Source organism: Salvelinus alpinus, chromosome 2 (assembly GCF_045679555.1).
Source record: "Salvelinus alpinus chromosome 2, SLU_Salpinus.1, whole genome shotgun sequence".
NCBI lineage: Eukaryota > Metazoa > Chordata > Actinopteri > Salmoniformes > Salmonidae > Salvelinus > Salvelinus alpinus.
The window spans coordinates 125,158,559-125,186,552 of record NC_092087.1 but is presented as its reverse complement, the minus strand read 5'-3'; the positions used below and the strand labels follow the sequence as shown (position 1 = coordinate 125,186,552).

General features: G+C 45.9%; 1 protein-coding gene across 1 annotated transcript; it reads left to right on the top strand.

The window, feature by feature from the left end:
* Positions 1–2: 2 nt before the first annotated feature.
* On the top strand, positions 3–27,803 carry LOC139568606 (junction plakoglobin-like). Its single transcript, XM_071390544.1, has 15 exons — positions 3–138; positions 18,159–18,214; positions 18,663–18,833; positions 19,079–19,332; positions 21,812–22,050; positions 22,219–22,420; positions 22,775–22,919; positions 23,123–23,226; positions 23,400–23,738; positions 24,411–24,563; positions 24,702–24,821; positions 24,945–25,095; positions 26,040–26,161; positions 26,499–26,541; positions 26,874–27,803. Exons 2-15 carry the CDS (start codon positions 18,202–18,204, stop codon positions 27,014–27,016), a joined length of 2,199 nt encoding a protein of 732 aa, XP_071246645.1. The 5' UTR covers positions 3–138; positions 18,159–18,201; the 3' UTR covers positions 27,017–27,803.
* Positions 27,804–27,994: the final 191 nt, after the last annotated feature.

The following is a 27,994-nucleotide window of genomic DNA, read 5'->3' as shown; positions in this document are numbered from 1 at the left end:
GCTTTTTACTCATTGTTCTGAGTATCATCCTACCGCAGTTGAGGTGAGGCAGAGAGGACAAAGTATATCGTTGGAAAAGTCTGTTTGTGGACCTGCGTAGACTTGGAATATTCGAAACAATTTCGTGTATTTTGACAGGTAAGAAAGATATGTATTTATTGTCACATTCCCGTGTATTGACAGTCTTCGGAGAGAGTAAATTCGTGTCAAGTGAGTAGAGTGGGATAGATTAGTCAGTTTCTCCATTCCTGTGTTGCGCTTGTCTCTAGACTGGAAACACGAATCTCCAGCGGTCCCTAAATGTTCTTCCCGGTAGCCTGTCTCTGACATTCTGTCTCCGTCAATTTTTGTATTTGTCTCTGAACCTGATGGCAGAATAGCGTAATGTTCCTTTCCTATTGTCAAGTGTCTAGTCACCACCCAAACGTCGTTAAAGTCGGACATTTAGTTATCGTGGGTGTATTCATTACGCCGATACCGTTGCAAAACGTTTCCTCTGTTACAAAACGTTATGCAACAGAAACCGTTTACTCCTTCCTGCCTGTTTTAAGAGCAAATGTTTTTAGTTTGTCGCTACAAGGTTTTGTCAAACGCTGTTCCTGCCTAATAGATGTGCCCCCAAAAATGTTTGCGACAAACTATTATTGATCAACTTCTTGACATCATGCAAATTTCAATAGAATAGAGCTTATTAAAGATCAGTGATACTAACGAGCATTGTGCGATTTCCTTTATCCTTCAATAGAATAGAGGTGAAAGTCATTCGTGGTGTGACAGTACACAGCAGAGAGTGAGAGATGATCGAAGTTTGTCTAACCCTCATCCATTGTCAAATCCACTGCCCCCCTAGTCGGGGCCAAAGCTATGTCCTGCAGAAGGCTTTACAGCATTTCATTTTTTTATTTAACTAGGCAAGTCAGTTAAGAACAAATGACGGCCAAACCCGGACGACGCTGGCCAAATTGTGCGCCGCCCTATGGGACTCCCAATCACGGCCGGGTGTGATACGGCCTGGATTTGAACCAGGGACTGTATTGACACCTCTTGCACTTAGACCGCTGCGTCACTCGGGAGCCCCTAGTATGTAATCTCTATTCAAGGGTTCTGCTGGGGGCTTTGACAACCCCAGTGAGTTGGGGGTGGGGCATGACATGAGTGCCTGCATGGTTCATACATACATCATGGGTTAGGATGAATAATACTGGTCAACAATGAGGCATTGATACCAAAATGTCCTTAGTATGGCATATGGTTATATGCCATTAGTTACAGTAGTTTTACTACCCCCTCTATGCCACTGCAATAGCAGAGCACAGATCCTCTCATTTTATTTCACAAGTAAATCCACTTTCAACATGCAACCGAAATAACATTATCTCGTTTGCTCATCTTACGCGGTTTAGTCTTTTCAACTACTCCCAAGACCAACTTTTAATAATTGTCCAAGTCAAATTTGACATGGCACAGCCTGGCATTAGAGCTGGACAGATGTCTGTCAAAATGGAGAGCTCTCTCCTCTCACACCAGTCATGATCATGCCATTCTAATGACCAGAAACAACCAAGAACAATGGCATCAAAACAACCAAGTTTTTTGGCATTCAACAGCGTACTGAATCTGGACCAGTGAGCCCAGCTGATGTTTTGAATTGATGTCAGGTTGAATTGAGTTGCATCCTTTCACACATTCTCTACGCCAGTGCATTCTCCTGGTCCGCCCTGGCCAGGCATGCCATGCTGCTGGTGCTGTGCCATGAGGTGCAGTCTGGCTCGCCTGGGGCTGTTGTCTGCCTCTGGGGGGTGGGGGTTAGGCTGAGATTTTCCGCTGCAGCTGGGGTCATACTGGCGCTAATCCTCCCCCTTATTTAATTCCTTGATATTGTCCAGCAAGGAGATTACCGACGATTCAACGAACTCCGTATATCTCCTCATCTTTCTTTTCCTTCCTTTCTTTTTTTTTCATCATGCTGTCTTGTTACGTGTGTCTCTAACTTGGTTCCACGTTTGCCACTTCTCAAATGTGACCCTTGCCTACGTAATTCTCCTCCCTCTTCTTGACTTCAGTCTCTCTCCTCGCCCCATGCCCTCCCTCCCCGGTGGCGCCTGAGCAGAACAGAGAGCTCCGTTACGCCACAGAACCTAATCAGACCATGCGTGGGACCAGGCCTCAGTGCCAATGTGTGTATCTAGGTTGAGCGTGTTTGCGTGCATGTGTAGGTGACATACGGGGATGAAAGATAGGGATTTTTTTCTGGTCAGCCATGATATGGACTCATCTTCTATCTGGGGTTAAAGAGGAGGTGGGACGATAGCGGCCTAATCTCCTAAGGGTTAAATCAACCGGACAGGGGCTTAAGATATCTTCTCAGACAATGCTGTTATCAACTCAAAGCAGATTTACTGACTTCTACCCTCCCCTTTGTCACCATTTTTTTTTAAATTATTGGCATAGAACAAAGACAAAAATCACTATCTGTTGATATGTTATCCCCAGACTAAGGCGACTTCCATATTGGACGGCTGTTGCAAATGTCAAGGACATTACACAAGGGCGGAGCAGAAGATATGAAGTAGTAAAGCCTATCGACGCAAAACAGCAGGTCGGTCTGACGCCTGAGCCTTTAACTTGGAGAATGCTATGATTTAAGCAAGCAATAGAGGCCCAAAGCGTCTTGGAACCCAGTCATCAATGGAGTGGCAGAGGTGGCACAATATGAAAGAATCCATCCAAGCTGGCATCGCCCAGGCGACCAACACAGCTGTGCTCCCATTACCATTATGAATATGAGTTATTCACTCAATAAAAAAAAATTCTGGGGAGGCCTAACCGTTTTCCCCCATCACTTGGTGCTCTGGAAGTTTGGTACTACTCTGCCAACTGTATTCTTTTCAAGTCGGCTCCTATCAGACAGCTCTTCATAAACCACCAGGCCACATCTGCTGACAGCATGCTGGAAATAGCTGCATCCATTACTGTCTGTTTCTTTTATGAATATATTACCTTTGATCATTTTTTCATTACTGACATAGTTTCACAAGAAGGGAGGGACTGGAGTGGACTGGTTTCCTGAATCCATGGGTGACTTAAATACAGGTTTTACAGTTGGGCTGGTTCGTTTAGCCTACACTGAGCAGTGCTTCTCAGTAAGTTGACTTGGATGATTACTCCTAGTCATTGCTGTGGTGTCCCTCTTCACCCTGCTCTCATCTCCCACTTCCTACTCATCCGTTTAATTGCACTCCAATGAGCGGGAGAGAAGGGAGGGTGCGGGTGTGGTGGAAAAGCAACGCTAACGACTGGGAATTCTTCACCGTCGAGACGCTGTATCAGAGAAGAGAATCATCAGCCTCATCTAGAAGAGTGACTATAATTCACACACAGATATGAAGTGTCTGTTACGATGATTGATGCGCAATGATGTGTGGCGTGTAGGTGACCTTTTATGGAAGCAACGCCTCACAATAACCTCACCACACCAAGGAAAGAAAGAAAACGTTATTTGTTAGTCTTCCGTCCGTGCTTCAGTCCCCTGTCGTCTTTTGTATTGGTCACGGTTTACATGGAGAACATTTTTAAAAGTGGAAACTACTCCATCTTCCCCTCCAAAAGATGTCTGGTACAGGCTTAGTTAGACTAACTTCTTCTGGGGGGGTGGGTGGTATTCTTTAGCGTCCCCTCAAATTGAAACCTCCCTGCTCTCCCTAGCCTCCCTTCCGCCTCTGATCTTTCTGAAATATTTATCATCTGTCGCATCGCCTTAGTGCTCACCAGTACAGCCATGCATATATCCAGTATCCACGCTGCAGCAGGCGAAGCCTCCCCACTAACCCTAAAGGAGGGCTTTAGATGGAACCAAGCGAACCTCGCTGTCCAGACGATGACGGACATCCATTCTAGTTGCTCTGTACAAAACTCTTGTATAGTCCCCTCAAGCACTGAGAAACTGAGTTCACTATAAAATACTTGTTTCCATTCACTCCCATTGACGTCCTCCCATTCACCCTAGATATTGTGACACAAGCCTCCTTGTCCATTCTACCTCCATACAGAGTAACTGTGGACAGCAGCCCAGCATGTTACATCAGAGTTCATGCAGCATCGTCCTTCCTTGCAGTGACAACACAGCCTCCCGTTACTCTCTAACAGGGGAATTCAACTCTTACCCTACAAGAGCCGGAGCCTGCTGGGTTTCTGTTCTACCTGATAATTAATTGCACACACCTGGTGTCCCAGGTCTAAATCAGTCCTTGATTAGAGGGGAACAATGGAGGAGGGGGAAAAAGCAGTGGAACTGGCTTCGGGTCCAGAGTTGAGTTTGAGGGCTCTATAACAATGGAGACGGGGAAACAAGGCAAGCTCTTCAGATACCACAATGGCGGCTCAGCCTTCTTCCCACATAGCCTTCCATAAACCCTCACACTGTCATTGTTACATCAGAGATGCCACGCAGACACGAAGGCCTAGTTCTACTGCTACACACTTTCCTGCTTCCCTTCTCTGTGTAATCTGATCCAACTCTGCACTTCCACACCTCGGAGACAACACTGACCTCCTATAATGCATAGTGCAAGGAGCGTACAGGGAGTAAACACGAATTACCCAAATAGCTCGTCCCAGTCTGCGCCAACTGTATGCCCTCTGGTCTGGTGTAATACACTTTCGGCAGATCGAAGCCTAATTAGAATGATTATTTAATCACTTACTGGTTAGACATTATTGTGTTACACTGTCTAATAGAACCTACATTGACTTGGTGAATGACTTGCAAGTCATCGTTTATTTTTATTTGTCAGTTGACTGCTAGCTGTTTTCCGGGCTATGTCAATTAACACAGTAATAACATTAGCTTTAGCATTAGCATTAGAAAGGCATTGCATTTCTCCTGATGAATCACTGCTAATGACACCATGTAGCTGCTGTAATGTAAAACCATGCTGTTAGAGTCTTGGAACTGGCCAGTGCTTTCTAATGCTGTCACTGTATTTAGCTAGGGTGGTAATGAAGCATTTCATCAAGTCCAGTAAGCCAAACTCTAAAACTCAGACTAGACCTAATCCTGAATTTTAAAGTCCGAGAGGCTTCATGCTTTGACTCTTGAAAGCATATTATAAACAGACGTAAAATGTATTTGACACGCAGGTTCTCTTTAGACATGGATTTTCATAGAGTCCGATATCGTCCCCTCTTTCAAGTTGGAGAATGTGTGCTAGCGCTCTGTTTCACATGCGATCCTGCCAGCAGGGCCCTGCGTGGTGTACTTAAGCCTTTCAATGTGCCTGACTGTAGTGGGGGTTTGGTATGCTAGTGGAGCCGAGAGGAGTTCCATCGACTGGCTGCTATCAGTGGACTGATAAATGGACTGTAAGAAAGTAGCTGGAACAGCTTGTAGGGCAGGAGCCTATGAGTTGATTTTTTAAAAAGTATTTCACCTTTTATTTGAACAGGTAGGCCAGTTGAGAACAAGTTCTCATTTACAACTGCGACCTGGCCAAGATAAAGCAAAGCAGTGCGACAAAAACAACACAGTTACACATAAACAAACGTACAGTCAATGACATAATAGGAAAAATGTACAGTGTGTGCAAATGTAGAAGATTAGGGAGGTAAGGCAATAAATAGGCCATAGAGTGCTATTTACAGATTGGCTGTGTACAGGTACAGTGATCGGTACGCTGCTCTGACAGCTGATGCTTAAAGTTAGAGGTGGAGATATAAGACTCCAGCTTCAGTGATTTTTATATTTTTCTTTTTTGCAATTCGTTCCAGTCATTGGCAGCAGAGAACTTTAAGGAACGGCGGTCAAAGGAGGTGTTGGCTCTGGGTATGACCAGTGAAATATACTTGCTGGAGTGTGTGCTACGTGTGGGTGTTGCTATGGTGACCAGTGAGCTGAGATAAGGCGGGGCTTTACCTAGCAAAGACTTATAGATGACCTGGGTCCAGTGGGTTTGGCGACGAATATTTAGCGAGGGCCAGCCAACAAGAGCATACAGTTTGCAGTGGTGGGTAGTATATGGGGCTTTGGTGACAGAACAGATGGCACTGTGATAGCCTACATCCAGTTTGCTGAGTAGAGTGTTGGAGGATATTTTGTAAATGACATCCCAAAGTCAAGGATCGGTAGGATAGTTAGTTTTATGAGGGTATGTTTGGCAGCATGAGTGAAGGAGGTTTTGTTGTGAAATAGGAAGCCAATTCTAGATTTAATTTTGGATTGGAGATGCTTAATATGAGTCTGGAAGGAGAGTTTACAGTCTAACCTGACACCTAGAATATGTGGACAACTACAAATACCTAAGTCAGAACCGTCCAGAGTAGTGATGCTAGTCGGGCGGCCGGTGCGAGCAGCAATCGGTTGTAGAGCAAGCATTTAGTTTTACTTGCATTTAAAATCAGTTGGAGGCCACGGAAGGAGTGTTGTAAGGCATTGAAGCTTGTTTGGAGGTTTGTTAAGTGTCCAAAGAAGGGCCAGATGTATACATCATGGTGTCATCTGCGTAGAGGTGGATCAGAGAATCACCAGCAGCAGGAGCGACATCATGGATATATACAGACAAAAGAGTCGGCCCGAGAATTGAACCCTGTGGCACCCCCATAGACTGCCAGAGGTCCGGACAACAGGCTCTCCGATTTGACACACTGATTTCTATCTGAGAAGTGGTTGGTGAACCAGGTGAGACAGTAATTTGAGAAACCAAGGCTATTGAGTCTGCCAATAAGAATGTTGTGATTGACAGAGTCAAGCCTTGGTCAGGTCGATGAAGACAGCTGCACAGTACTGTCTTTTATCAATGGCGGTTATGATATCGTTTAGGACCGTGAGCGTGGCTGAGGTGCACCCATGACCAGCTCGGAAACCATTTTGCATAGTGGAGAAGGTACGGTGGGATTCGAAATGTTCGGTGATCTGATTGTTAATTTGGCTTTCAAAGATTTTAGAAAGGCAGGGCAGGATGGATATAGGTCTATAACAGTTTGGGTTTAGAGTCTCTCCCCCTTTGAAGAGGGGGATGACTGCGGCAGCTTTCCAATATTTGGGGATCTCAGACGAAACGAAAGAGGTTGAACAGGCTAGTAATAGGGGTTGCAACAATTTCGGCAGATCATTTTAGAGAGGGTCCATTGTCTAGCCCAGCTGATTTGTAGGGATACAGATTTTGGGCAAGTTGCTGCAGGGGGTGCAGAGCTGTTGGTAGGGGTAGCCAGGTGGAAAGCGTGGCCAGCTGTAGAAAAATGCTTATTGAAATGATCGATTATCGTAGATGAGTGAACCCTCTGGACAGGACGCTAGTCTATCGCAGGGCCTTACCTCCAATCTATCTCCTTAGTGCTGAGTGCAAAGCAGAGACTCATCAGGTCCCATTTTAGCAGTCTTTGGTAACACTCGGCCGGGGATTGAACTCACAACCTGGACTCTAACCTCAAGTCAAATTTTATTTGTCACAGGCGCCGAATACAGCAGGTGTTGACCTTACTGTGAAAATCTTCCTTACAAGCCCCTAAACTCCATTTTCTTAACTGCATTGTTGGTTAAGAAAATATTTACTAAATAAACTAAAGTAAAAAATAACAATGAGACTTTGACTTGATTAAATAACTACTGAGGCTGTATACAGGGGGTACCGGTACCAAGTAATGTGCAGAGGTACAGGTTAGTCGAGGTCATTCGTACATGTAGGTAGGGGTAAAGTGACTGTGTAGATAATAAACAGCGAGTAGCAGCAGTGTAAAAACAAAAAGGGGGAGGGTGGTGTCAATGCAAATAGTTTGGATGGCCATTTTATTGTTCAGCGGTCTTATGGCTTGGCGGTAGAAGCTGTTAAGGAGCCTTTTGGACCTAGACTTGGTGCTCTTGTACCGCTTGCCGTGCTGTAGCAGAGAGAACAGTCTATGACATGGGTGACTGGAGTCTTTGACAATTTTTTGGGCCTTCCTCTGACACTGCCTTGTATATGGGTCCTGGATGGCAGGAAGCTTGGCCCCAGTGATGTACTGGGCCATACGCACTACCCTCTGTAGCCCCTTACGGTCGGATGCCAAACAGCTGCTATACCAGGCACTGATGCAACCGGACAGGGTGCTCTCAATGGTGCAGCTGTGTAACTTTGAGGATGTGGGGGACCCATGCCAAATCTTTTCAGTCTCCTGAGAGGGAAACGGTGTTGTCGTGTCCTCATCACGACTGTCTTAGTGTGTTTGGACCATGATAGTTTGTTGTCGATGTGGACACGATGGAACTTGATCAACGTGAATGGGGGTGTGTTCGGCCCTCCTTTTTCTGTAGTCCATGATCATCTCCTTTGTCTTGCTCAAGTTGAGGGAGAGGTTGTCTTGCTCTAGGTTGAGGCCCACTGAAGTTGGTTTAAATGGAGTGTAGCCTATGCTCAGGTGGGGAGCATTCACCTTCTAAGTGAACATTCACAGATACGGTCCCGTGTGGCTCAGTTGGTAGAGCATGGCGCTTGCAACGCCAGGGTTGTGGGTTCATTCCCCACGGGGGGACCAGGATGAATATGTATGAACTTTCCAATTTGTAAGTCGCTCTGGATAAGAGCGTCTGCTAAATGACTTAAATGTAAATGTTAAATGTAGTTCCCTGCACCTTTCTTCAATTTTGACTGGTAGCTGTAACTAAATATTGGCCCAACCTAGTTTTTGATGTGGTTGTATCTACATGGGAAACAATTATCTCTGTGTAGCTAATGTTGTTGAGTCTCTCCCTCTGACTGGGAAAACAATCTAGACCCCCGGTGCTGCTGAGTCATAGCCTGGTCTGACCGTGGAATAACCACAACTTCCTGTAGCCCACACTGTCGATCGATTAGCATCACGCTCCACACCACTGCACATCCTCCCGTATAGATTTTTACACTCCACAGTTGGCCAATTAACCCCTATTTCTTCCAGTAGTCCCACAGTGGACAGAGTGAAGGGTGAGTGGGAGAGTGTGAATAAGAGGGGGAGGTGGTGGTGAGAGGGTCCTGAGGGGGTTTAAGCTTTCTCTCAGCAGGCTAGCTGGACCAAAACCATCTACCAGACACACACAGGGGGCACACAGCTGTGTGTGAACTGTGTCTAGGGACCACTTACTGACCATGGCCTCTTAGCAGCGGGGCTGCAAATCCATTTTGAGAATTGGCAGGGATGGGTTTTTTTTTGGGGGGGGGGGGGGTTACATTTTCCCCCCGGTCTTTTACAAATGTTCCATCCCGAGAATAAATCACTTTTGTCCTGGGTAACCCGGTATTTCTCAGCAACTCCAAGCAGCTATGACTCCGCAGGACCAAGCTCGTCTCTGTCCCGGCACCCCAATGGCAGAACCGGCCACCCCCTGAAGCTAGGACAGCAGAGTCCCTGCCCATCTTTTCTGAAAGCACCTGAAACCCAAACGCTTTTAAGAGTATTTTAAATACTTGCCATCCTCTCCCCCTTTCTAACTCTGACTTTGCTGATAGCTACTTTATTGAGGGAAGGTGTACTCACTGTGCCTGTTGTCCCACCTAGCTATCTTAAGATGAATGCACTCACTGTAAGTCACTCTGGATAAGAGTGTCTGCTAAATAACATGTATTTCCTACCAAAACCGGAAGTGTCATATAAATATGTTAGGGTTTGATTAGAGCTGTGATCGGCACGGAAAGTCAAGCCTGATACTACCTGAGCCAGATGAGCCCTACATTAAAGACATTTTATTAGCACACGCCCCAAAAAAAGCCCAAATGATTGTGCCGTTATCCAATAGGCTACTGCACATGACGCACGACAGAAAGAGATCCAAGCCCATAGTTGTATGCGCTCTAAGTTAAATACATTTGAAACAAGCTCCAGTAATCTTTTTAACGGTGGGCTGTATTATCATGTTGCATGGACTGGAATTACGCACTTTGTTCAAACCATGACGCTGGGAGAGAACACGTGATGCTGGTGTAGGACATGCAGCCTGCAAAGTTACATTTGTTAGTTAGATTTTAATTTTGAAATATAATATGGCCTATTTTACATTTTGTATAATTAGTATGCTGACTCATTAGCCTACCTTTCATAATATTTCCCCTAATGTTGTACGACGTGAGTAATGCGTATTACCCCTCGTTGCTTCATTTCTTCCTTGCTCTCATCTGTTAAATAAAATGTTTCGTTGGCCTTCATTGTAATGACATACGAGAATATGATGCAGACGGATTTCGCTTCTCTTCACCGAGATTGAATGGTTATGGGTCTGAATGAGTAACTGCTATAGTCTATTGCCATTGCATTTAACATTCAGCAAACAAGAGCAAGCTTGCATCCCTCTCAGTCCACAAATATAATACATTCTAGTCTAGCTTTTCCCGGGACTCCTCAGGAGTTAGAGGCCAGCGGAGGGCCGGTGATTATTGCTCGAGAGTGAAGACCTGCATTGATGATTTGCGCTCCATATGAGATGCGCTGTCTGTCACCGGCCTGAGTGTTGATTGATCATGCAGAAAAGTCTGTAGAGAAGACCGATTTTAGACAAGACATTATAAATTAACAGTTCCGTTTCATATCATGCAGTTCTTAGAAATGATTTACCGGTTTCTCAGTTATTTATCCCGGGAAACAGGAGTAGGTTTGAACGGAAAATCTCTTAATCTCGCTAACCCAGTTCCCCTAGTGTGTATGTTGATGTGTGTGCATTGGAGGGGGGAGGCAGGTCCGCCTTATACACAGATAGTGAACGCAGCTTTACAGATGTGTGGTAATGGGACTTGATCTGCTCTGTACCACCCCCCACCCACCTCTGTCACAACTGTCTTTAGTCTCTCGATCCCTCTGTCTCTTATGGCTGTCTGTGGAACAAGTCTACCTCTGGCTTAGCAGCACACGTGGCCAGGATCAAGAAAACAAACCTCTGTCTAACGAGATCAGAAATAAGTTCTGCACGTTGTATTACTGCTCTCAGATGTAGATTTGTGATCGGCTTTAGAGACCCCACAATGTTTAGACTGTGAAGGTCTATGATGCCTCTAGCCACACCTCCACCACTGTTTGTTTCCCCATCAGGCTTTTGAAACGGATTGAAGCCTTTTCATCTCCTTAGATCTGGGTTCTTCCACTCTGTCACTTATCCTCTTCATTCCTTTTGGGGTGGAGCTTAGGCTAGCCTGGTTCAGTCAACCTTATCCCAGTGAACCAGGTCCGCTGGATCTCTTTTAGTGTGTCAAGGCTCACGCTAATAGTCATGTTTGATTCAAGTCGGTGTATAAATGGATAGGGTTTGATTCAAGTCGGTGTATAAATGGATAGGGTTTGATTCAAGTCGGTGTATAAATGGATAGGGCTGTAAAGAGTCGTGGCTGTAAATGAGAATGTGTTCTCAGTCAACTTACCTGTAAAAAATAATGGTCAAATAAATAAGAGGTTCCAATTTTTAAATGTAGCAATGCTACGGTTTATACTCTCCAGCGAGTGGGTGTGTTTTGCCAGATAGGAGCCAAAGACACACACACTGCACAGTGCCACAACTTGCCAGGGTTATGAGGACACTCCCCAGTCTGACATGCCTGTGAGTGGAGGCTGGAGATGATGAGCAGTATTCACACCATCTGTGGAACCTAGTTAATCATCCACTGACACAGCGTCTGTGTGAGCCCGTTTAGTCCGGAAGGGATGGTTTGGATGTATGACAATAGTTAAGAATTGTTTGTCTGAGAGGAGGTGATGGTGTTTGTTTGCCGTACAGGATGAGATGGTTAGAGAGAGAGGGTGAAACAGCGTTTTCAGCTCAGGACTATTTTTGGTTGATGTTCGCAGCGGGAAAGTGTGTGTCGAACGAGGCTGAATGTATGGGGCTAGTGTGGAATGTCACACCAGGATTCGAGCGATTGGCGCCAAACCGCATTCATCTCTTTCACTCTCGTCCACTGGGGGCACTCTGACATTCAGACATTCCTGCCCCCATTGTGTTGTGCTTCCTGGAAGGCCTGACCAGCAGTCCAGAGTTCTGTAGGGTAAAGCTTCCCCATAGGTATATCTAGGATCAGATTCCCCTCCCCCAATCCTAACCTTAACCATTAGTGGGGGAAATGCAAAAATGACCCAAGATCAGAATCCTCCAAACTATCCCAGTAGCTCAGGAAGAACAATAGTGGGGTTCAAATCAAAGTTTATTTGTCACGTGCGCCGAATACAACAGGTGTAACCTTACAGTGAAATGCTTACTTACAGGCTCTAACCAATAGTGCAAAAAAGGTATTAGGTGAACAATAGGTAAGTAAAGAAATAAAACAACAGGAAAAATATGTGCTATATACAGTAGCGAGGCTATAAAAGTAGCGAGGCTACATACAGACACCGGTTAGTCAGGCTGATGGAGGTAGTATGTAGATATGGTTAAAGTGACTACGCATATATGATGAACCGAGAGTAGCAGTAGCGTAAAGAGGGGTTGGCGGGTGGTGGGTGGCGGGACACAATGCAGATAGCCCGGTTAGCCAATGTACAGGAGCACTGGTTGGTCGGGCCAATTGAGGTAGTATGTAGATGAATGTATAGTTAAAGTTACTATGCATATATGATAAACAGAGATTAGCAGCAGCGTAAAAGAGGGGTTGGGGGGGCGCACAATGCAACTAGTCCGGGTAGCCATTTGATTACCTGTTCAGGAGTCTTATGGCTTGGGGCTAAAAACTGTTGAGAAGCCTTTTTGTCCTAGACTTGGCACTCTGGTACCGCTTGCCATGCGGTAGTAGAGAGATCAGTCTATGGCTGGGGTCTTTGACAATTTTTAGGGCCTTCCTCTGACACCGCCTGGTGTAGAGGTCCTGGATGGCAGGCAGCTTAGCCCCAGTGCCTTGGCCCCAGTGCCTCCCCACCCTCTGTAGTGCCTTGCGGTCGGAGGCCGAGCAATTGCCGTACCAGGCAGTGATGCAACCAGTCAGGATTAGAGGTCGACCGATTATGATTTTTCAACATCGATACCGATTATTGGAGGACCATTTAAAAAATATATATATATATATATATATATTTATATATATAATTAACCTGACCTCTAGTCAGGATGCTCTCGATGTTGCAGCTGTAGAACCCTTTTGAGGTTCTCCGGACCATGCCAAATCTTATTAGTTTCTTGAGGGGGGATAGGCTATGTCGTGCCCTCTTCATGACTGTCTTGGTGTGTTTGGACCATTCTAGTTTGTTGGTGATGTGGACACCAAGGAACTTGAAGCTCTCAACCTGCTCCACTACAGCCCCGTCGATGAAAATGGGGGCATGCTCGGTCCTCCTTTTCTTGTAGTCCACAATCATCTCCTTACTCTTGGCTACGTTGTGGAATAGGTTGTTATTCTGGCACCACCTGGCCAGGTTTCTGACCTCCTCCCTATAGGCTGTCTCGTCGTTGGTGATCAGGCCTACCACTGTTGTGTTGTCTGCAAACTTAATGATGGTGTTTGAGTCGTGCCTGGCCATGCAGTCGTGGGTGAACAGGGAGTACAGGAGGGGACTGAGCACGCACCCCTGGGGGGCTCCAGTGTTGAGGATCAGCATGGCAGATGTGTTGCTACCTACCCTCACCACCTGGGGGCGGCCCGTCAGGAAGTCCAGGATCCAGTTGCAGAGGGAGGTGTTTAGTCCCAGGATCCTTAGTTTAGTGATGAGCTTTGAGGGTACTATGGTGTTGAACGCTGAGCTGTAGTCAATGAATAGCATTCTCACACAAGTGTTCCTTTTGTCCAGGTGGGAAAGGGCAGTGTGGAGTGCAATAGAGATTGCATCATCTGTGGATCTGTTTGGGCGGTATGCAAATTGGAGTGGGTCTATGGTTTCTGGGATAATGGTGTTGATGTGAGCCATTACCAGCCTTTCAAAGCACTTCATGGCTACGGACGTGAGTGCTACGGGTCTGTAGTCATTTAGGCAGGTTGCCTTTGTGTTCTTGGGCACAGGGACTATGGTGGTCTGCTTGTAACATGTTGGAATTACAGACTCAATCAGGGACATGTTGAAAATATCAGTGAAGACACCTGCCAGTTGGGCAGGGCCAGGGGTGGGCAGGGTCAGGGGTGGGCAGGGCCAGGGCAGGGGGTGGGCAGGGCTTTGGAAAAGAAAAGTATAGCTCCTAGTACAGTGATGAATAATAATGGATCAAGGTACAGTAGGAGGGAGTGAGTCCATCAGTCATTAACCGAACCACACTACTTAGAATGCAGGGCCGAGGAGCAAAGTCCACTCTGATGTACACACCATACAATCCAACAGCAGTTCCTGGTCACTACCCACGATGTAACAGTGTTCATTGGCAGGTATGCACAGTGTCGTTCTGTCAGCAGATGACATATTGCAATACTACTACCACTTTTAACTTGTGGTCAACACAGCTCAAGGAATCTGTACTTTTAATTTCCAGTTGATTCCTAATGGGGGATTTGGTGAAGGAGCCACAAGTTCTAGGTCTGTTGCTGTTTTACCAGCACCCAGAACACTGTAGAAACACACTCAACATCCCTCCCCCTCTCTCTCTCATCTGTTCCTCTCTGCTATCATATCGTAACTTTATCACTATAGCCATCTACAGTCTGGTACAGTCAGGGGCAAGGCTGCCGAGGCTGTTTGCACAGTGTTACAAAAAACGCGTGAGAGAATAAGATTGATTGGACAACCAGGAAGAGTTGATAGACTAGATAGTCAACAGTATAGTGTGTGTGTGAGTGAGTGAAGTCTTTGTTACTAAGGCGATGTGGGGTGTGTCGCAACAATTACATCGGAACTCGTCAGAAACCCACTGCCTTGCACAGGAAAACGGACGGCACGAACACTTTCACAGATTCACAAACATTTAAAAAATATATATAATATATATATATATATATATATAAATAAATAAATAAGCTTGTGGAACCAGGATAGACCACATACCTAGTATTTTGGAATTTTGCCATGATATTATTTATCAATGTCATCTAATTCATTATTACCTAATGGTAATTCCACAGTTGAAAAGACAAGACACTCCCAAGCTTGGGAAAAGGAGAAATGTGTGCTACACCTCTATTTAAACACAGAGCAAGAGAGACATGGAGAGGTGGGAGACATGATCTGTGTCCATGATGAGTAAGCTCGTATCTGTAACGTGTAGCTGCAAGCTCAGACAGAAATGCCTCTTGGCCAACGCCCCGTTCACCGTGAACCCCCATAGGTCAGGTAGCTTCCTGACTGGGCTGTGACTCGACTGTTCTCCATGGAGCTCAGATGGGCACACGTACCTCCTTAAGGGCCTAGAGTGAGACCGATGCATACTACACACACACGGACACTCCCATGGCAACATGGTGACTTGCCTGTGACTCACCAGTCTGTTGTTCCAAATGCTAGTGAGATAAGTATGCATGAGGGCCCTCTGGGTGGAGGGTCTAGAATAACACACACACACACACACACACACACACACCAATCTAATTTCCCTCTGAACCCTGGGGAAAACGCAGGAAGGTCATTAGTGAGAAATACACAATTATACGGGCATCTCCACTACACTCCTGGTCTCTGTGGAAAACACATGACAACTCTCCCGTTCTAGAGATTGAAACATAAGAACACATCAAACACACCTCACGCACACACACATCCCCCATCCTGAGCCCCGGGGCTAACACAGGAGGGTGTGCTACTATCACTCACATCAGTAACAGGCTCACGGCTTGACAGACCCACAGAGCAACTCCAGACTCATTTCAGACAAGGATTGTTATGCGCGCTGGTACAGTAGTGCTACTATCTCGCGCGTGTTCAATAATACTTCGGAGCGGCATAAAATACCAATGTGTTAAAATGTGATTTTCCAGAGGGATGACAATTTAGATTTCTAAAACAGAGTCCCAAATGAGGTGAAACGAATATGCTTTTGCGTAGTAACGCTCATGGATACATTTGATGTTTACTGTATTGGGTCATAATCACATATTTGCAAATGCAGTACCTGGAGATGCCTGGGTTGTATACAAGGACAGGCAGAGGTAGCCAGGAATGTTAGGGCATCGCCCATCAAGTGCAAACACGCCTGGGGGACAACACGCTGTCACGACTCGCCACGTTATCTCTCCTAGCTACTACAAGGTGGAAAATAGATCCGCTTTCCTTCATTCCTTTCATCCTGCCATACGGTTAGTCAGTCCAACCCTCCACCTCATTTCCATAGCTGCATATATTTGGAAACAAACATTTGTCCGACTTTTCCGGTGACGGCAATATTAAGTGAATCTGTAGGCTACTCTCTGTCATGCCTCATAGGAAGTATGAGTCTAGAAGAGTCTAGAAATAAGCAGGTAAATATAATGGTTTAAAAGCTTCAAATGAATACCCACTCTCGTATGAATAAGGAATAGCAGTGCAAAATCGACTTAAAAAGATTTCTGCATTCTACATAGCTCATCTTAGCTCATCTTGGACGTATGGTGCATTCGTGTGGAATTGTGTGACGTCTCAAGCGGCTACATTCATGCATATGAAAAATGAGATGCGCGTAAACAGAAACGTGTAAACCACGTTGACACACTCTCACACACTTGGCCTTTGCTCTTTGGGAGAATGGCTCTAAACAGCCTGACTCTTGTATCATGCATGCGTCCCACGGACTCTCCCACAATCCTATCCAGTTTACAAACACAAACACACACACAGCATGTCAGTAATGTCTGTGCCCGGCAAAGAATCCCATCCATTCAGTTACAGTAACTCCCATCACCGCAAACATCTGAACCACACACTGGTGACATTGTAGAGTGGACACTAACGTCACGTGCCGCTCCCATCGCATTTAACTGCAATGAACGAGCCATCATTGATCATGTATTGAGTGAGCGGTGGGTTGAGTAGAAGTCGTGACGTTTTCACAGTGAAACTGAGTGTTTATATTGAGGAGTGGATGTGGGTCATCCTCCAACTAGCTCTTTCCTGCACCAGAGGTTATTTTGAGTCTGAAGACCATCAGAATTAGGAATGTTGTGCAATGTGAGAGACACACACACACACACACACACTCTCACTTGGCCTTTGCTCGTTGGGAAAATGGGTCCAAACAGAAAAAGTTCAAATGCATTTAATTGTAAGAAACTTTTAGAATATTGGTCTAATTCTAGACATTCAGTTAGATAGCATTGGTTAAATATCCCCATGTAATGTTAATGGGGAGCTAGCATGGCTGCAACAGAATGAGTCGGCATTTAAATGCTTCATAATGAGAAACCACGTGGGGCCAACTGAGGGATCACTTAAGTGGGGAAGAGTAGATCAGGTCCAAACCAACACTGCAGAAGTAATGCACTTCAGCTGTGTGACGATACTTCAGGAGGAAAAGGGGATACCTAGTCAGTTGTACAACTGAAAAGTGTCTTCCACATTTAACCTAACCCCTCTGAATCCGAGAGGTGCGGAGGGCTGCATTAATCAACATCCGCCTCTTCGGCGCCCGGGTGTATGATAGATGGTCACGAGAGAGTGAGCGAGCGACAGGTACTGACGGGAAAAATGACTTGATAAGGATTGAAAAAGAACTGAGGTGGGAGTGTTTAAAAATGGTTTTAAATCAGCCAGTGATAAATGGTCATAAAGCGTTGGACCTGTATTTACAGGCGAAGGAGGTGTGGCGTTTTGCGAAGGAACTGTGTGTGTGAACTATAAAGGTGTTGTCTTAGGAGGAATAGGGTGTGTATGAATGACTACTTACTTTCTCACACACGAGAAACCTGTCTAGCGGGTTCTGGGAGCTTATACTGTCAGTCAGTCAGCAGCCTGCAGGCAGGCAGGTGTCTAGCTCCCACAGCCGTATGTATAGGCGGAGGCTCAGCCCGGGGTTAAAGGCCGCGGGGGCTTAGCAGTTGGCATTCCTGTCCTGCAGCTGTTTCTCTGCCCCCTCCGCTCCTATCCCAGCAACCTTTGCTGTTGATTCGGTGTTGTCATTTCTGGCACTGTTCAGAGAGAAGGCATTCATTCACCTATCTGTACTCTTACCTGGGGGAGAGAGTATGATATAAAATGTATTTTAACTAACGGCCTAATTAATATTTACCTTTTTTAAAAAGACAGATTAGAAGAATAAAGACGGCAAACTGTAAAATAATTGAGTGTTATGATTGTAATTTGTGGCAAAATGTGGAAGATAATTCTTTATCTCAATGTTCTCTTTTTTTGTCTTTCAGGTCTTCTCCTCCGTTGTTGTTGGTTTGAGCCCAGGAGGCCACCATGGAAATGCAGAGTGGGTTCATCATCTGGCTATATTGTTCTCCCCCTTTCACAACCTTTTTTATTTCTTCCTTTGTTTTCTTCCTCTTCTTGGCTATCACCTTCCCCTTCCTCTTCTCTTAATTCCTTCTCTCCCTCATATTCCTTCCTCTCCTTTGTTCAACTGAACACAATGTCTTCCCCCTAGTGCAATAACAAGCATGTTAGATGCATAATGGCTCATAGGTAACTTCCAAGTGCAGTGTTGTCTCTAGTAAGCCCTCTTTGCTCTCCCTCCTAGTGCATTAACAAGAGTGTCAGCTATTATTCTAAGTGCAGTCCATAATAACCACATAGATCTCCCCTCTTTCCCTCTGTAGTGGGCGAGCCCTGAGGGCACTAACAAGTGTGTTGAACATGGATAATATATTACTTCAAAGTGCACTTCCACTCTAACCTCTCTGCCCTGCTTCCCTCCGTAGTGGGCAATGATGGGAGGGTGAAGGTGAAAGAGTGGCAGCAGACCTACTACGCCGGGGACTCTGGGATCCAGTCAGGAGCCACCACAGTGAGGACCGATGACGACGGGACCGAGTACAGCACCAAGCAGTACAGCACCGTCACCACCACCATCGTCTCAGAGAACCCTGCTGGTGAGACGCACGCAGTTTAGTGCTTGAATACACGTGCTCAAATTGACATCAACAACCGTTCAAAAGTACAACCTGCTACAAACATGCACTGTGTCACTTAGGAACATGGAGTTAAAACACACACACAAACATTCACACACACACACACACACACCTTATTACTGCTTAATACTAAACTGTCATTCAAACCCAACATCTAAAAATACAAACCACAACATTCTCCTCTCCTCCCCCCCTCCCTGTAGAAGTGGAGTCTCAGTATGCCCTGACCCGAGCCCAGCGTGTCCGAGCGGCCATGTTCCCAGAGACGGTGATGGAGGGCACGACCATCCTGTCCACCCAGACTGACCCGTCCCAGATGACCAACGTCCAGCGGCTGGCCGAGCCCTCGCAGCTCCTCAAGACGGCCATCGTCCACCTCATCAACTACCAGGACGACGCCGAGCTGGCCACGCGCGCCATCCCCGAGCTCACCAAGCTGCTCAACGATGAAGACCAGGTACAGTACGGGTTGTTTGATACGTCAGGGTTGGGCTCAATTCAGAATTTTGGAATTGACTCCCGTTCAGCTCATGAGATTGAATTGGCCACACAGAATGTATCATTTTTGAGTTTGAGTAACAGGAAGTGCAATTTTATTCGGCGCAATTCAAAGAAATTCCGCTCAGTCATAGAACATGAAAGTTTAATTGACCCCGACAGGTCACACTGCCAGATACCAAAGAATATATCACACTTCTCTGGAAACAATGTTCATATACTCTCTTAACCTTAGTGCTTAGAATAGCCAGTTATATTTCCACCAATGATTTCATTTGTTTGGCTTCTTTTTGAATGGCTTAAGGTCAATTTGAGGGTTAAACTAGTGCATTCTGGGGGATGTGGTATTAATGAAATTACTTTGCTCATTCATTTGAAGTTTGTCCTGAAAATCTGTTGTTTCAACAGTTTTTTTTATATGCATGTACATAACATGTTTGATATTTTATCTACTAGATATACAGTTGAAGTCAGAAGTTTACATACGCTTAGGTTGGAGTCATTAAAACTAGTTTTTAAACCACTCCACAAATTTCTTGTTAAACTGTAGGTTTGGCAAGTCGGTTAGGACATCTACTTTGTGCATGACACAAGTAATTTTTACAACAATTGTTTACAGACAGATTATTTCACTTATAACTCAATGTATCACAATTCCAGTGGGTCAGAAGTTTACATACACCAAGTTGACTGTGCCTTTAAACAGCTTGGAAAATTCCAGAAAATGATGTCATGGCTTTAGAAGCTTCTAATAGGTTAATTGACATCATTTGAGTCAATTGGAGGTGTACCTGTGGATGTATTTCAAGGCCTACCTTCAAACTCAGTGCCTCTTTGCTTAACATCATGGGAACATCCCCAAAAATCAGCCAAGACCTCAGAAAAAAAATTGTAGACCTTGGGAGCAGTTTCCAAAAGCCTGGAGGTACCACGTTAATCTGTACAAACAATAGTAAGCAAGTATAAACACCATGGGACCACGCAGACGTCATACCGCTCAGGAAGGAGACGCGTTCTGTCTCCCTAGAGATGAATGTACTTTGGTGCAAATCAATCCCAGAACAACAGCAAAAGACCTTGTGAAGATGCTGGAGGAAACGGGTACAAAAGTATCTATATCCACAGTAAAACGAGTCCTATATCGACATAACCTGAAAGGCCGCTCAGCAAGGAAGAAGCCACTGCTCCAAAACCGCCATTAAAAAGCCAGACTATGGTTTGCAACTGCACATGGGGACAAAGATCGTACTTTTTGGAGAAATGTCCCCTGGTCTGATGAAACAAAAATAGAACTGTTTGGCCATAATGACCATCGTTATGTTTGGAGGGAAAATGGGGAGGCTTGCAAGCCGAAGAACACCATCCCAACCGTGAAGCACGGTAGTGGCAGCATCATGTTGTGGGGGTGCTTTGCTGCAGGAGGGACTGGTACACTTAACAAAACAGATGGCATCATGAGGCAGGAAAATTAGGTAGATATATTGAAGCAACATCTCTAGACATTTGTCAGGGAGTTAAAGCTTGGTCACATGGGTCTTCCAAATGGACAATGACCCCAAGCATACTTCCAAAGTTGTGGCAAAGTTCATTAAGGACAACAAAGTCAAGGTATCGGTGGCCAACACAAAGCCCTGACCTCAATCCTATAGAAAATCTGTGAATAGAACTGAAAAAGTGTGTGCGAGCAAGGAGGCCTACAAACCTGACTCGGTTACATCAGCTCTGTCAGGAGGAATGGGCCAAAATTCACCCAACTTATTGTGGGAAGCTTGTGGAAGGCTACCCAAAATTTTTGACCCAAGTTCAACGGCAATGCTACCAAATACTAATTGAGTGTGTAAACTTCTGACCCACTGGGAATGTGATGAAAAAAATAAAAGCTGAAATAAATCATTCTCTTCTATTATTCTGACATTTCACATTCTTAAAATAAAGTGGTGATCCTAACTGACCTAAGACGGGGAATTTTTACTAGGATTAAATTTCAAGAATTGTGGACAACTGAGTTTATTAAATGTATTTGGCTAAGGTGTATGTAAACTTCCGACTTCAACTGTATATTTGACTACACCATTATAGAATAGAAAACGCATTATTTAATTTCAATTTCCTTTAATTCATTTGAATTGCAATTCTGTACCATGTTTACTACCTCAATTGGAATTTGAGGCATTTTCAATTCTGAATAGAGCACAACTCTGCTATGCATGTGTGTGTGTTCTATCTACCCCAAGCATCTAGCCACCCTTGTCATTTAGACATTGATTCGTTCAATCACTCATTCGTTCATGTTATTTACCACTAGTAATCACAGGTGGTAGTCAACCTGGCTGTACTTCATTCACATTGCTGTACTTCTCCAATAGTCAACCTTTCCCCCTTAATATCTCTGCATTTTCCCTCCATTCAAACGAACCAAACCCCCCTCTGTCTTCCAGGTGGTGGTCAACAAAGCCTCCCTGATCGTCAACCAGCTGACCCGTAAGGAGGCGTCTCGCCGGGCGCTGATGTCGTCCCCCCAGATGGTGGCGGCGGTGGTGCGGGCCATGCAGAACACCGGGGACATGGAGACCGCCCGGGCTACAGCCAGCATCCTCCACAACCTGTCCCACCAGAGAGAGGGCCTGCTTTCCATATTCAAGTGCGGGGGCATCCCTGCCCTGGTCCGCATGCTCAGGTAGGAGTCTGAGGGACTGCGGGGTAGTGTGTGTGTGGGAATGCACCCTCTCATTCTCGTAACTCTCTTATTTTGTGGCCTTCTATTGACAAAGCATTTGATAGCTCATTATGAGTCTTACTATGTTCATCTATGGAAATCCTTAAGATAACTCTCTCCCTCTGTCAGTTCTCCCATGGAGTCTGTGCTGTTCTATGCCATCACCACCCTCCACAACCTGCTACTGCACCAGGAGGGAGCCAAGATGGCGGTGCGCCTGGCCGACGGCCTGCAGCGGATGGTGCCTCTGCTGAAGAAGAGCAACCCCAAGTTCCTGGCAATCACCACCGACTGCCTGCAGCTGCTGTCCTACGGCAACCAGGAGAGCAAGGTGTGTGTGGGGGGACGGTGAATGAGAGTATGTTGGAATGATTGCCCTGTGTTGGTGTGGCTGCCATAGTAAATCTGTGACTGCACGTATGGATATGAGACAGGTGTGGCCAGGTAGGGATGTCTGCCCTGTGTGCGCTTGCCTGTGATACATGGGATATTTTGACCCTTTTTGAAAACGTTCCCATTAACCTTTTAACGCCTAAACCCCTACTGGAAAAATTAGGAATTGGGCACATCCAAACATGTCACGAGCTGGACTAAAAGTCAATGTCCACACTGTTTGCGGCTCATAGAAATGCTATTGCTTGATTCATATTGTTAAACTCCATTTTTCCCATCATCCCTCTCTCAGCTGATCATCCTGGCTAACAGTGGTCCGGAGGGCCTGGTCCACATCATGAGGAACTACAGCTATGAGAAGCTCCTGTGGACCACCAGCCGCGTGCTCAAAGTTCTCTCTGTCTGCCCCAGCAACAAACCTGCCATCGTGGATGCTGGTAAGTGTATGAAATACAGGTGGTGGGGGCGGGGGGGTGTATTAGATTTGCGAGGAGCGACACTGTGGTTTTAATGAATAGAAATAATTTTTTCCCCCCTCAGTTGTAATGCTATGAGATTATGAACGACATATTCTTCAGTAAAAGGAGTTAGGGTGAGAATCTATTTTCTATCTATCCCTCTCTCTGTTTCCCTCTGTCAGGTGGGATGCAGGCTCTGGGGATGCACCTGACAGGCTCCAGTCAGCGTCTGATGCAGAACTGTCTGTGGACCCTGAGGAACCTGTCTGACGCCGCCACTAAACAGGTGAGACTTCTACCTTCCAACCTCGAGACCGTTTCCACCCTGCTGTCTGTTTCTCTCGTGTTTGTCCTTTTACCTCACTTGCATTTACTCTAAATGTGCTTATTTATTGCAACAGCAATGTGTTTTTAAGAACCATTAATATATTACAGATTAACTAAACTCTGTCTCTCCAGGAGGGTCTGGACAGTCTTCTTCAGACCCTCGTTGGTCTCCTGAGCTCTGACGACGTCAACATGCTCACCTGCTCCACCGGCATCCTCTCCAACCTCACCTGCAACAACGCTCGCAACAAGGCAATGGTCACCCAGGGCAACGGCATCGAGGCGCTCATCCACGCCGTCCTGAGGGCGGGAGAGAAGGAGGACGTGGCGGAGCCGGCCGTGTGCGCCCTGCGTCACCTGACGTCGCGCCACTCCGACGCTGAGGTGGCCCAGAATGCCGTGCGCATGCATTATGGCATTCCCGCGATCGTCAAGCTGCTCAACCAGCCCTACTACTGGCCTGTCGTCAAGGTGAGAGGATAGGCAGGATGGAGAGACAACCAGCCCTACTACTGGCCTGTCGTCAAGGTGATAGGATAGGCAGGATGGAGAGACAACCAGCCCTACTACTGGCCTGTCGTCAAGGTGAGAGGATAGGATAGGCAGGATGGAGAGACAACCAGCCCTACTACTGGCCTGTCGTCAAGGTGAGAGGATAGGATAGGCAGGATGGAGAGATAACCAGCCCTACTACTGGCCTGTCGTCAAGGTGAGAGGATAGGAGAGGCAGGATGGAGGGGTGTATAGAGGGACAACCAGCCCTACTACTGGCCTGTCGTCAAGGTGAGCGGGGGAGAGAGAGTGAGGGGTTGTAGGATAGAGAGATGAATAGTTGACAGATGGTTGCCCAGGGAGAGGGCTAACCATTCACGTAACCGGCTGCTTAATTCTGAGGTGAGAAGTAGGAGGCATTAGGAGAGAGGGAAAGAGGAAGACCAGGTTGTGATGGAAGGATGAAAATGAGGGATAAGGAAGAAGCTACAGGGAGAGGGTGAGAAATGGTAGTGCGAGAGAAACTAAACGATGATGAGATGGGTGATATTTGTAAAACAAACCGCCTCTAACCAAAAAGAACGTCGCTTTCTTTGTGATCACTAATCAAAATGGCGTCCGTCTCTAACCCTGTCTCTCTCTTGTCCTCAGGCTGTGGTTGGTCTGATCCGTAACCTGGCACTGTGCCCAGACAACCAGACCCCTCTTAGGGACGCCGGGGCCATCCCCCGCCTGGTCAATCTGCTGCTCAAAGCCCACCAGGACGCCCAGAAACACGGCTCCGCCGCACAGCAGACGTACCAGGTAGATGTAGCAACAGATCTATTGACTTAAAAAATATGTATGTAAATAAATGTATCCAACTGTTACATCAGTAATGTGCCCTATTCTTAACCTCCCTAGTCTCTTTTGTTACTGACTGACTCTTGCGCTCTCTCTCAGGATGGCGTGAGGATGGAGGAGATCGTGGAGGGGTGCACAGGGGCCCTGCACATCATGGCCAGAGACCCCATCAACAGGGGAGAGATCGCCAGCATGCAGACCATCCCACTCTTTGTACAGGTACGTTTTTATTTTTATTTTTTTATCTCATGTTTCTTGCTTTTAAGACATCAATATCTCTGTTGCTGCTTGTACCTCCTGTTGATTGTGTGTGTTAACCGTTGTCTCCCTCCTCCTACCTAGCTGCTGTACTCTCCAGTGGAGAACGTGAAGCGCGTGTCAGCGGGGGCTCTGTGTGAGCTGGCCCTGGACAAGCAGTCTGCGGAGATGATCGACGCCGAGGGAGCCTCCGCGCCGCTCATGGAGCTGCTGCACTCCAACAACGAGGGCATCGGTGAGACCACTTCTATTAGAACCACATCAAAAACACAGGATTTGCCATAGATGCGTCACTAGTTTCACAGTATACGAATGGTATACATCGCCCAACGAAATCCTTACTTGCAGGTTCCTTCTCGACAATGCAACAATAAGAATACAAACAAAGTAAATGGCTCAGTAGAATAGAAAACATTTTAGCCTAAGTAAAATACAGGAAGGCACAATCTATAGTCCAATATTTACATGTTTTGGGGATGGGGGGGAAGTGTATAATAAGAGTCTAGTAGCAGCAGTTGTGATGTGTTGTAAGGTGCGGAGACTCAGACCAGGTGTTCAGTCCAGTTCAAGTGTTCAGCAGTCTGACGGCTTGTAGTTAGAAACTGTCTCTGAGCCTGTTGGTATCAGACCTCGTGATCCGATACCGTCTGCTCGACGGAAAGGGAGAGAACAGCTCGTGATGGGATGTGTGGCGTCCTTGATGACGCTGCATGCCTTCCTCGGGCACTGTTTCCAGTAGATGTCCTAAATGGGTAGAAGCGCGGTACCAGTGATGCACTGGGCCGTCATCACCACCCGCTGGAGGGCCTTGCGGATAGATTCAGAGATTGTTGTTTGGCGTCCATTTGAGAGGAAGTTATTACCTGGAAGAGAATGCTTTTTTTTGTCTGACTGCGTAATGGGCAACATTTCCATAAACCAGTGGAGCCTCAACGGGTGCAAGTCTCTGCTGGCTTTCATCTCTCTCGCACTTAATTGACCAATTATTGAGTCTGGGCCACATCTGATCTCTTAACTCAATTGTTGAATGAGACAAGGATTGAGAAGTAGCATTGCACACTGCAGCCATTTGATTCCCCCTGATACATCCTCTCAGAACTTGGGAGTAGATTGACTTTGTCAGCCAATCGATGTGTCCGTGTGACAATCTAACCATGTCACCTTTCTCCCCCCTCCCAGCCACCTATGCGGCCGCCGTTCTCTTCCGCATCTCCGAGGACAAGAACTCCGACTACAAGAAGCGCGTGTCCGTGGAGCTCACGCACTCCCTGTTCAAGCACGACCCCGCCGCCTGGGAAATGGTGAGTGGAGCTATGCTCGAGGCCTCTAGCGCCCTCTGTGGCAAGGAGGGAGCCACTGCAGGATCTAATAACAAATTGCAGCTTCTCTCAATTCCGATTTAACTGAAGAAAATACTTTGCTTCTAGCGGTAATTTAATATTGATTAAAAATGCATGTATTAAATTTGTCGATTCTTACATGTGAAGTATTTCAGTTTCTGTAAAATGGCAAAGTGTAATATTTTGTATTAAGAGAAAGGTAGATGATGCAGGTTAAGAAAACAGGTTTCTGTCATCCATATATGGGCAACTCGCTGACTTGATTTTGACCTTTCACCTCTCGTGACCCCCTCCCCAGGCCCACAACGCTGTCCCCATGGAGGCAGGCTACGCAGCAGACGGTGAGTAACTCACTCTGGCAGAAAGGTGCCCATACTGACTGACACACTAACATGGGGCAGAAGAGAACGCTGGCTGTAGCTCTATGGGTTCATGTGCTAGTTAGTCACTGTTCCAACGGGCTGTGTAAATCCAATGTATTGCTTTGCTATATTTAAATTACATTTCTGACATGATTATACTGTATTAAGGAGAGCGAAAGCAATTGATCTATGTAACTTCAACCATGTTAAAAGTGAGCCCCCCCCCATTCTTTTATGATTGAAATAAGGGTATCATCTCCAGATAATTTAATATTTTGCAAAGTGTTGATCTAAGAATGTGTGTGTTTCAGAGCTGGATGCAGGCTACCCCCATTATGTCGACTACCCTGCTGACATGGCCATGGAAGGAGACATGGGGATGTCCGATGTTGAGTACCAGACCGGCGGCATGAACTACGACATGAGGCAACCGGGATATGCTGAGCGCTATTAGGACAAGGGTCCGTGCATACAGCCAATAGACAAATGTACACACGCTCTTATTGTCAAGCGCGCAGATACACGAAGACCGAGCAGCCATTAGTTACATACACCTATTATTATAAAAACAAGTCGCACCACTTTTTTAATAAAGATGCTGTTCTCTCCACAGACACTTGAAGGGAGGAAAAAGCAGAAGGGGGGGGGGAGAAATCACACAGAATCTTCAAATGGAGTGATGTCAATCTGTCTCGGCTCATCTCGATGTAGTATATGCAATTATCACTGACTGTGGGACTCAGATTCTAACAGGGCTTACCTTCTGTTTTCTAAGAATAATATTGATGATGCACTGGTTTTTAGTCGGACGTTTTAAGGTTGTTGTTGCGCTTTTCGGTGGGTAATCGATGCCAAAGAGATTTTATTTTGTGACGATAATCATGTAGCTTCCTTTTTATTTTGTTTTATTTCAATACTAGTTGAAAACACTGCCAGAGGTGACTGGACAACGATGTGTATTGTACAGCTCACCTGCTTTCTTTCAACACTATTTGCTGTTAACATTTTTCCAACTGTGTTTCTCGAAAGTCTGCATGAGTTAATTCATGAGCTAATACTGACTCAGTGGTGTAATATTCTTACATTGACTCTCACAGTAGAAGAGAACCCAATAGGGGGAGTCTACTGGAGGCCCTAAATCAAGAACCTTAGGTGGAACGCTACTGACAGGGAAATTTGTCTTTCTACATAAAGGTTTTTACTTCAATTTTGTTTAAGAAAATAAAGAATATATTAATGTACAGGCAGACTGGGTATTGATTTTGATTTTACTCTCTGGGAAATACTGTATATCTGGGGCAATGCCATACTGTTTATTTTGTTGCTCTGTACAGCATATCTTTCCTACCCAAATTTAGGGAAAGTACTCTTTATCCATGATGCATAGCTAGTGCTGCTGGAGTCAGAACCGCCACTCTTCATGGGACGGTAG

Bases quoted from the DNA above. Each gene is read 5' to 3' on its own strand.
- LOC139568606 (XM_071390544.1), top strand. The intron at 22,421-22,774 runs GTGTGTGTGGGG...TCCCTCTCTCAG, and splicing joins ACGGCAACCAGGAGAGCAAG to CTGATCATCCTGGCTAACAG. The intron at 26,162-26,498 runs GTGAGTGGAGCT...CCCCCTCCCCAG, and splicing joins ACCCCGCCGCCTGGGAAATG to GCCCACAACGCTGTCCCCAT.